The following is a 10,782-nucleotide window of genomic DNA, read 5'->3' as shown; positions in this document are numbered from 1 at the left end:
TCATGATATCAGTACGTTGTCGAAGCACACTTGAGCTTTGCGAAGTATGCATGCATACACGCACAAAGTAAAAAAAACCAAAGGGTCGGCAAGCTTTCATTTTCGCAAATATAATTGACGTAATAAAGATAAAAGCATATTAACCTTATAAACAACGAAAAATAAAACAAGAAAGTGGTCTTGTCATCACATATCAAAGCGCACAATGTGCAATGAGCACTGAAACTGCGCCTGGTCCACTCAGCTTGAGCAAAGTACGTGGCATCGCTAGGACAAGGTGGAATCACCGTAACTTGGCGTAGAAGACGACGCATGCGCAGTGAGATGAGTGGTCACGGGCACGTAGGAGCGCAGCTCTTCTTCTTGAACGGCCGATTCGTCACCCATGTAGAAGAGCAACGCGTAGGCCATGGTGAGAAACCCCGTGCCAAGGAAGTCGCCGCAGCCCGTCAGGCAGGGGATGGCCGCGTTGTCCGGGTCGACGCCCCAGTTCCAGAGGTGGTACACGATGAGGCGCGCCAGATACAGCAATACCAGCACCTTCAAAATTCGAGTAAGTGTTGGTTGTTCCGGCATAATATTACTAGTTGCAGTCGCACGTGTCAAAGCCACGACATATTTATTAGGCATGTCGTAGCAGAGAGCTTCAGCAATTCTGACACCGCCACTCGCTAAGGTGTACTAGTCGCTAGGGCACTCGGCTGCTGACTCGCAGGTCGTGGGAATGTATCTCGATTTCGGTGCCTGCATTTTCGATGGAGGCGAAAGTTCTGCAGGCCCGTGTGCTCAGGTTTGGGTGCAGGCTAAAAACCTAAGGTGGATTAAATATCCGGAGCCATCTACTAGGGCGCCTTTCATATACATATGGTGGTTTGGGGCAATAAACCCCACATATTATTACCATGCGATCAAATCACAGCCCCAGCGTTCGTATGTTCGACGGATGCCCATGTGCTTGAGGTCCATGTTTGAGGCCCATGTGCTTTGATTTAGGTGAACGTTCAAGAACCTCAGGTGGTACAAACTTCCGGAGCCGTACTCTACAGTCTCTCGCATATACATGCAGTGGTTTTGGAACGTTAAGCACCAACAAATATATTGTGGCTAAATTCAGTAACGAGTACCAGCACCTGTTTTGTCCCACCGCCATCACTTTAGCTTACCCTGTCGCAGACATTGCTGAACGTTTCACATCTACATCAGCCGACGACAAGCTTCGACCGACACCAAGTGACGTGACTTCGTTACTTGCAGAGTTGATGTCAATTTCACCCTCTCGGAACAGCAACAGACTGAGATACGTGAACTGCTATATAGAGTTAAAGAGTGCTCAGCATCCAACTCGCAGGCTGGTCAGACACTGATTCCCAAATACCGAATAATTGCATATACCAACACCTCACCCATAAAACAACACCCTTACTGCGTTTTGGCAAAGGTACGTGACGTGATAAATCCTCACGTTAAAGAGATGCTGCAAGATGACGTTATCCAACCTTCCAAGACTGCTGTAGTCATCTCCGTTTGTTCTCGTAAAGGAAAAAGATGGCTCATTGCGCTTCTGCGTAGACTACAGAAAACAACAGCGTAGCTGAAAAAGACGCCTATTCGCAGCCCCGCGTGAATTATTCCCTCGACAGACTGCGGTAGGCTAAGTATTTCTTATCGATGTTCTTGAATAGTGGCTACTGGCAGATCGAAGTTGATGAACAACAACACGAAAAAACCGCCTTCGTTATACCAGAGGGCCTATATAAATTCAAAGTACCTCCCTTCGGCTTCTGTTCTGTACCTGCGACATTTCAGAGCACTTAGGACGCTGTTCTTACCGGTCTAACGTGGCACATGTGCCTAGTATAACTAAATGATGGTGCCATGTTTTCTGCTACCTTTTAGGAGCACATAAAGCGTCTGCAGGCAGTGCTGGAAGCACTCCGCTCTGTTAATCTTACGCTGATGCCAGAAAAATGCCACTTCTGTTATAAAATATTTAAGTTTCTCGGTCATATTTTCAGTGTGGATGGTGTTCGACCAGACCCTGACGAAAGCACCACCGCGACCTCGTTTCCCGTTACACGTGAGAGGAAGGTAGTAAGTGGCTTTATAGGGCTCTGTGCGTACTATCGCCGCTTTATAGCCAATTTTTCTAGGATTGCTGAACCACTCATTCAATTCACTCGTGAAGACGTGTAATTCGTCTGGGAGGAAGAACAGGACGCAGCTTTCTCTGAACTACGGAAGCATTTGCAGACACCGCGAGTCCTCGCTCACTTTTAACCAAGATGCTGATAGTGAGATTCATATTGACGCCAGTAACGTGAGTCTTGGAGTTGACCTCGTCCAACTACAAGAGGGCATGGTGCAAGTGATAACCCTCTTTCCCGTGCCGACCTAAACTACTCCACGTCAGAAAAAGCGTCCCTCACTGTTGTATGGACCACGATGAAGTTGAGGCTTTACCATCATGGACGCCACTTCAAGGTAGTGAACGACCATCATTGGTTGTGCGCGTTAGCCAACCTACAGGACCCGTGCGGGTGACTGGCACGATGGAGTCTTCGTGTGCAGAAATTCGATTTCACGATCACTTTCAAATCCAGCCGCAAGCACGAAGATGCCGATTCGTTGTCCCACGCCCCTGTCGAAGTTTGTGGCCACGACAACGAAGATGACGGTAGTACTACACTACCCTTACTACAACCGATCTGATTACACGACAGCACGCGGACGACGAAATACGTGCAGTTATCAAAAACTTGAAAGACGTAACTCTTCCATACCTCATTGTACTTCTCGAAGTCTGTCGTCATTATGCCTGTGAGATGGGGCCCTGTTTAAGAAAAACTCCAACAGCATTGAGAGAACTTATCTTCTAGGTGTGCCAACTGACTTGCGTGACGACATGCTTCTCGCCTGCCACGATGAGCTCACATCTGGTCACATAGGTTCCCTTCGAACGCTCGATCGAGTTCGGCAAGCGCACTACTGGCCTAAGCTTTACGCATCTGTTAAGCGATACGAGAAAATCCGCCGGGATTGTCAACGCCACAAATCCCTGCCACTGAAGCCCGCGGGGCTTCTTCAATTACTCGAACCACCTAGGGTGACATTCGATCAAGTAATAATAGATTTACTGGGGCTCTTTTCGCTGACATCTGCCGGTAACAAGTGGATCGTAGCAGCCGCGGACTATTTGACGATGTACGCCGAAACAAAGGCACTACAGCGTGGTACAGCATAAGCGTAGTAAAAAAGGGCGTGTGTGGGCTTCGTAGCCTTGGCTGTGCTGCCACAGGAAGTTGTCACCGAGTATAGTTAACACTCTTTTGGCCCGTTTATCTGAAATAGAGAGGACACCAGAAAGCGAGGCTAGCTGCTTCGCCCGCTGGAAGATGCGCTGAAGTGATTTGGCCAAACCCGGGCGTTGTTCGGCGTTGCGAGAGTTAGCAAAGCCGATCGCGTTCACGCATAGCGACGTCGCAACGGCAACACCGACAAGGCGCGGGCCAGGGAAGCCGAATGCAAGCGCCGGAAGTGAAAGATCAACGACACCGACGAGGTGCGAGGGCGGGAATGGAGAAGGCGCGCTGGTAACACCGCCGAGACACAAGCCAAAGAAGCGAAGCGCAAGCGTCTTCAACGCGTTGGCAACACCGACGAGACGCGAGTGAAGGAAGCCAAGTACAAGCACCGACAGCGGAATGCCAACGCTGACGAATCCTCGACGTCGTCGTCGTTTGGCAACGTCTCAAAAGCGCCACACGCCTCCACTGAAGCACCCGTACGCAAGCGCTGGGCTCCGCTAGGCGAACAAGAGGCGACGTGTAAGAACGATAAGGGCTTTTTTGAAGACACATCTGGTCCGAGTGAGTTGCCTTGCGCATCGGTGACGTGTCGATCTTCGTGCTCTACGTCACATCCAACCTGCCGAAGAAGCAGCTTCAGCGCTGTCTGAAGGAGGCGCTGACTGTTGAAGTGAGGCATGTCGATGTGCCTCTTATAGTCGCGGGAGATTTCAACGTTTTCGTCAGCGGAGGAAGACGAGAATGGCTCGTCGATTACATGCTAGACGTTCACTCGCTGAAGTGCGTGTCGGCGGAACGGAAATCACCCACCACAATAAAAGGAATGCGCATCGATCTGGCCTTAGCCAACTGCGACGCAGAATGTCTGCAGGAACCTCTCAGCGTGCACTTCACCGATCACAAGGCGGCGATCATCAAGGCGAAACACGCGCCTGCTCCGGTCCAGCGCCCGTGTCCCCTCTGAAGAAACTAGACATACGCCAGCCATCGCTTCAAACGAATCTTCCAGCGCTCACCGCATGACCCGCGTTAGCGCCTTTTCAAACCGTCCCGCCACACATGCTAAACTCTGATGTTTCGCACTCTTTCAGGCTTCCGTTCGAGGAGAGGGTTCAAATTTTTTATTATCGTAAATTCCAATCCCTTGTGCTTCTTCAACGTCCACCTAAATTTAAGTACATTGGCCTATAGGTTTCTCACTTCTATCGAAAATGGGGTCGATGCAGAGAGGATAAGATCCAGAGACATGCTGCTGACACTGGAACACCATAATTATTAGACCACCGTGGCGGAACTCGAATAGGACAGGTGCTATTACGAAAAGTGGCTATACAATCTTGAAGACACTTTGTTGCCAGAATAATGTAGTTAGTTAGGTGTAATAACGTTGACCTATACTTTATACTTGTACTTAAAAATTTCCCCTCTCTTCTTCACAGCATTTCCTGTCGCCCTTTTTATTACAACAAGCTTCCAGAGTAACCGTGTCTCTCGCGTCATTTTATGTATCGTACTTCAATAAAAAGGACTTGATTCTGTTATACATTGCAGAGAGTGGCGTTTGTCTAAAAAATTGCCCGCAGCTTCCCTCGGGGGAACACTGAGGAGGATGCGGAGCATATAATTGGTTAACGGGGTGTTAAAGTGCGACTTACTTGGGTCGATGGCTAAATTGGTTCACGTGGTTGTGAAATTGGGTGTTAAATTGCGACTTACTTGGGTCGATGGCTAAATTGGTTAACGTGGTTGTAGGAGGGCTTGTTAAATGAGTGAACACGTACACACGTATGCGAAAGGGCGGCGCTGGTCGAAGGGACGTCGATCATTGTGTTTGTGGATTCGTTGGAATTCATTTCACCGCGACCTTGGACGTCAACGCGCCGTACAAACCAACCGACGAGCGGCAACTGAGCGAGCGAGCGCCGACCTTGAGTATATATACAGCGCGACGGCGCATGCACTGTCAGCTGTCGAATGTTCTCGAAGGAGAAGCGCGCGCGGCACAGATGGTGGGCGACGGCGCGACGGCGCATGCGCGCGCGTCAGCTGTCGAATGTTCGAGAAGCGGTGCGGACGGCGCACTACAAGGCGCGAGTATAAGATGCTTCCGCATCTAAAACGGCCTCTTGCTCTTGCTTGTCATAACCTACCTCTGTACCTTCTTGTTGGAATTTTTACGTATACATTGCTTTCGATTCGCACTATTACACCCTAGTTTTGAACTCTTACTTTACATACCTTCGTGAAGGGCCTTTGGAGGGTTAGTTTTGAAGCGTTAAGCCCCACATATCAACCTTTGGAGGGTGAAGGCTGAACATAATAATGATAGCCTCGGGTAAATTTAGAACGGTAAATTTAGAACAACGTGCCTAGATGAAGCAATTCTGGGTTACCTTGTAGAGTATATGATCCGGATACTTAGAATTTGAAAAGGGTGAATGTGACTAGCAAGTGTTTTTTTTGTCTCGCCTTTCTTTTTATTCCGCTGGTGAAGTGTTGCATGCAATATGTCTGTTGAAGAGTCTGTCTAGGAGGCATCCGCGTCGCCTTTTGCACTCATATCGGAACGCCAAACCACCCATAGAACAACAACAAAAAATTAATGATATAATGATAAATATCATTCATAATAATGATATAATTCTTAGGCAAGAACAATAATATTATTAATAATGAACTGGCTGTTGATAAACTAACGGCTAAAGTGAATCACCGCATCCTCCATCCCTCGTGCGTAGGCCTCAGGCTTGGCTTAAAACGCCATGATGACCGATGGGCAGTTACAGCACCTCATCTTGACTTCTTGTTCAAGCAAAAAAAACACCCGGCTTGCGCGAGACGCGCTGCACTGTCACCGCGAAAACTGCAAGAGTGGCATTGCTAAATACATCTTTTTATTCATACATTGTGTAAGTGCTACGAGCACACTCTCAGGGTAGCGATTATGCCATAAATAACAATTATTTGTGGTAGTAAGGCATCCACTGTGGCATTCTTGGTCATAACGCCATTGGCATTGTGTGATGTCTGGTTGTTTCTTCGCTGTTCTGGAACAATTTATTACTTATAATAACGCGATTTTTTTCTCGACATGAAAGCTACCTAGTGTTAATCTGAAACAACGTTTCACGCATGAGGTTTCAAGCACCGGTGTAGCTTAATGGTAATTTACTGGCGTGGCAGGCAGGGGACCTGGTTTTGAATCCCAGTCGTGCCTCGGAGTTTTTATTTACTTCGCTTGTTTCTTTTTTTCCACAGCGCGCGATAGCGGATACAAACACCGGCGATGGACAATTACGGCCCAAAGGCCCTTGTGCTCTCATAATATCTTTCCCTGTAATGCATTAGTGACTGTCTGAAAACATTAAAATTGCTACCAAAGTTTATGTGGCCATTACCCCCCCCCCGGGAAAAACTGAACTGAAAATTACGAACACAAAAGATACCAATATAGTCATGCAAAAAAGAAAACCCCTCCTGCTAGCATGGGCAGTTTATATATGAAACTGAATCAGCGAACATGGGAAAACCGACACAACCATTCACCTTTGGTGCCCTGGAGTGCGTTTACGAGTCTCTCAAATAGATGGCGCCAACGACTCGTGGAGGGTCAAAGTGAGTCAAAGCCGTAGTTTAATTGCCTAAGAGAGCACGTCTTATTGTTGGTGCTTAGGCTGCGCATTTTTTCGCCGGGCTTAAGTTTACCAGCACCGGACGCGATTCACCGAAGCACCGGACGCGATGATTTAGTACAAGCCAAGTATGCTTCTGTTTAATTGCAAATACCAGTTTCACTTGGTGATAGTTATCTCTGGTTTTTTCCTACTTGAAACATAAGCTTGCCAGTTCATTAGTTGTTTATTTCAGTTTTTCCTTATTTATTTAGGTATGTATTTGTATACGTATTTACTTATACGCTTATTGATTGATACTGTGATCATGCACACGATCTTGGCAGCTTGGTGCATTATATAGGTGCATCAAAATAAAAAAAAGACGCAGGAAACAATAGATTTGTTTGCACGTGTGCTTTGATGAACAAAACTAAAGGGCAAGAAGCGTTAGTCCAGCATTTTTTGGGTCCAACAGATGAGTTAGCACGAGGTAAAAGAGAAAAAATAAACATACGAAAATTATTCTTGCCAGAGAAGATAATTGCTTCCTACCGAAGGTGAGATTCAAATTGCGAGAGGTAATCTTGCATCAACCTTTTACCGTGCTATTTGTTCCAATCCACTACAGTTAATTCTAGGAAAGAAAGAATTTGGAACGTGTCACGATTACAGTTACAGCTAGTGAGTTCCTGGGTATGGTATCGTAACCTGACAAATATAGAAGGTGCGACGTGTCAATCTTCTATTGACCTTTCATTAGTTGAAAGAAAGAATTTTAAATGGCATACACGAGAAGAAAGGATGACGTAATTGAGCCAGCAGTGGCAAGCCGACCGTTTTGAAGCCATCAGTGTCAGCCCAACAAGTACGGAACGATTCTTGCCGATACTGCAGTGCGCTGCGGAGTATGACAGGCAGGATATTTCATCCTAAATCCTTTTTGCTCGGTGCAGACCAGCCGGCTCACGCAGCAGGCTCAAAAATTAAACGCCACCGAAGTTGCAAAATCCCACCGCATGCTCTCACATTTTAATCATGTGTTGAGCCGACACGGTGGGCTTCACTCGTGTGATGATGCACCCTTCCTTTTTCTTCCTTCCTCCAGGCCCCGCCGAGACCGCAGCTGCAGCCATCGAATAAGGCGTCCAATGCTCAACGATTTGAACTACAGCGGCTGTTGTCCTCCTGTCTACTTTATCGGGTGTATTTGTGCGTCGACACCTGGGAGTGTTTGTCAGCGTTGTTCGTAGCCCGGATGGTCAGGTGCGGAAAACTCATGTTTTTTCTCCTGTGTCTAAACTAAAGTGAATTTTTCCTGTTTCGTAATTACATAACATCATCGGTGAGGACCCACCTGCCCTAGCGATGCACCACAGTACGCTGCGAAGAAGGTGATGGTCATGGAGACCTTGCCGAAGCGCAGAATCCTAGAGAGCACAGCGAACAGCGTCTGGCCGGGCACCACGACGCCGACGAGCACGTAGGCCACGTTGGCCATCTCCCCACCCTGGTAGTACATCTGTAGGGGCCCCACGCAGACGTGTTCCCCGAATGGTATATCTCCCAGGGGCGTCAACTGGTTCAGGTAACTGGACAAGCTGCAGCTGAAGACGGCCGCCAGGTTGCCGCCCAGCGCTGCAATCGGTAAGCGTCAGACAAACGAGGCAGAGTATTTCATGGTTGGTTCGATCGTGATTCGAAACGAACTTTCTTACACAAAAATGTTTTACGCCGGGTTACACCACCACTCCACTCACGTGTTTCTGTCGAGAGTAATACGTTGTGAAATATACACGCACAGATGACCAAGAAAAATTTGAAGAAAAGAACAAATATCTCCGTCACCATGAGTCACACCTATGACACCTATATATAGCTCCGCTGCGTGTGGAGCGAAGCGACTCCACCACGGAACGCACATTAATCAGTGCACTAACTGTGAGCTATTTATGTATGTTATTTTCTGTTGACGGTGATCATAGGTCGGTGGCACTTCAGCGCGTTCACTTTATATAACTGGTGAGATAGCGAGAAGGGTGCGCTTGAGATTTAACTTTAGAGGTCATCGCTCTTCCTCTGAATGTGTTCCCACGGTCCGCACGAGTGAGCACTCCTCTGCAAGACGTTGCCGCTCGTGTGGGCGTGCCCTTGATGCGGGTGGTTGAAATGTTTCACAGCTAGTTTGTGTGGAAGTTACGGAGAGCACAAATGCCAATTCGCTCACTGCAGTGGCCGCCTTTGCGAAAGGAGTGCACTGCTGAAATACTAGGTAACAATTGTGAGAGCTGCTGATTCCCACTGGTTCTGTGTATACTTGAGCGTTCGTTTCATGCGCGTTCCTTTGTGTCTGAGCAGCCAGCGATTAGTGAGAAGCTGGTATACAGTTCTTAGTTGGCACTTCTCCTGTTGTATGTCCGTTTCGTGTGTCTGTTCTGCTTGAGCAGCGCGCGGCATGTTCGAGCTGCATGCTGTTCTTCACGTTAACTTAAATTTGTTGCTGCCACCCTGATTCCTTCGCCATTGTGGAAATGCGCAGTAAATGTTTAGATACCTCTGTGAAGATACGTTTACCTTTCAGGTCAAAGCCTAATCTATAAAGGAAGAAATAGCCAATGCCTCCTTCATTTCTTTCAGAGCCAGTGCGAATGCACGCTCCTCAACGGAAGCCATCGGTCCACCTTAGTTCAGGGAGTGGTCGTGATGCGTCGCCACATGTGAAGCTGCTTGCGCCACACGTGCGTTCAAGCACTTTCCCTCGTAGGTATATTGGACACATTTATGTCTCAAGTATTACACATCTGTCAGATTCGTTCATTCGTGCTCCTTGGTTTCTGGCTCAAAGCCTTGCCGATGCCACCTCATGGTGCTCTTGAAGTCAGTGCATGAAGTAGTGTCGTAATGATGCTTCCCCATTGTTTGCTTACATAGCGCCATGAACGCCAACATGCTATCTTAGAGCACCGTAGCATTTACAGAAGCAGCGTGAGCGCCAACATTGTGAACAGCAGGAATGTAGGACGCTGCCCCACGGATCTGTACACAACCGAACAAAACAATACTTCGTTTGATTTACGTTGTGAGACACCACATGATGGGCTACCTCGCCCATAACCGCAAAGCACAGGCCAAAGCTAGGCAAACGGCAAGATCTGGAGAGGGCGACGAACGGCTAGATCTGGCACATCTGGCTGGCATATTGTAAAAATAGAAGAGACACTACATAAGCGCTATTTATTTGTTTTTTTAATTACTTCACTCTCAAGTCATCACTAAGGGAGAGTATCATTTCAAGCCCCGAACGTATGGTGCAGCCACGTACTCGGCTGCGAAAGTAACTGTTTAAAGCCATCGCGTAGAACGGGGCGGATTCTAGTGTTTGAATAGCCTGACTCACCATTTACTGCAGACAGGTGCAGGGCAATTGGCGGATAAGCGAATACTGCGTAATCCAGGATGTACCCACCGAAGCTGCAAAAACGCATGTGCAATAAAAGTTACTAGCAACTTGTATTTAGGAGCTTTCGTACGAAGAGCTTTACAAATTGTCGGGTGATTACACTTGGAGCCTCTTCGAATATTTCACATTGCCATTACGAAATTTTATTAAATTATCCTTGTTTACGAACCAGTATTATAGGTGACCAGGCAAATGCTGAGTGTCTGAAATGAGGACTGCTTTTAATATTATTTATTTTCGTTTATTGTGGTTTTAATGTTTACCCGTTTGGTTTGGTTATTCTGGGATTTATTTATTTAAAACAATTCTTTTTATCCCATTCCACATCATTCCAGGTAGAAGACACATCAAATAGCTACATACAAAACTTAAATAGAAATAGAGAACAAAACAAAATAGAATGATC

The 10,782-nt window shown here is 47.2% G+C and overlaps 1 protein-coding gene across 1 annotated transcript in view; it reads right to left on the bottom strand.

The window, feature by feature from the left end:
- Positions 1-267: 267 nt before the first annotated feature.
- The window catches only part of LOC142784734 (solute carrier family 41 member 1-like), a 29,624-nt gene continuing 19,109 nt past the window's right edge, over positions 268-10,782 (bottom strand). The window contains exons 7-9 of the mRNA XM_075883235.1: positions 10,314-10,387; positions 8,274-8,554; positions 268-540 (exon numbers count right to left, since the gene is read on the bottom strand). Coding sequence (XP_075739350.1) covers positions 268-540; positions 8,274-8,554; positions 10,314-10,387 — 628 coding nt within the window. The remainder of the gene's footprint in view (positions 541-8,273; positions 8,555-10,313; positions 10,388-10,782) is intronic.

Source organism: Rhipicephalus microplus, unplaced genomic scaffold, assembly GCF_043290135.1.
Source record: "Rhipicephalus microplus isolate Deutch F79 unplaced genomic scaffold, USDA_Rmic scaffold_15, whole genome shotgun sequence".
Classification (NCBI taxonomy): Eukaryota; Metazoa; Arthropoda; class Arachnida; order Ixodida; family Ixodidae; genus Rhipicephalus; species Rhipicephalus microplus.
This window is presented reverse-complemented; position numbering and strand designations above follow the sequence as displayed.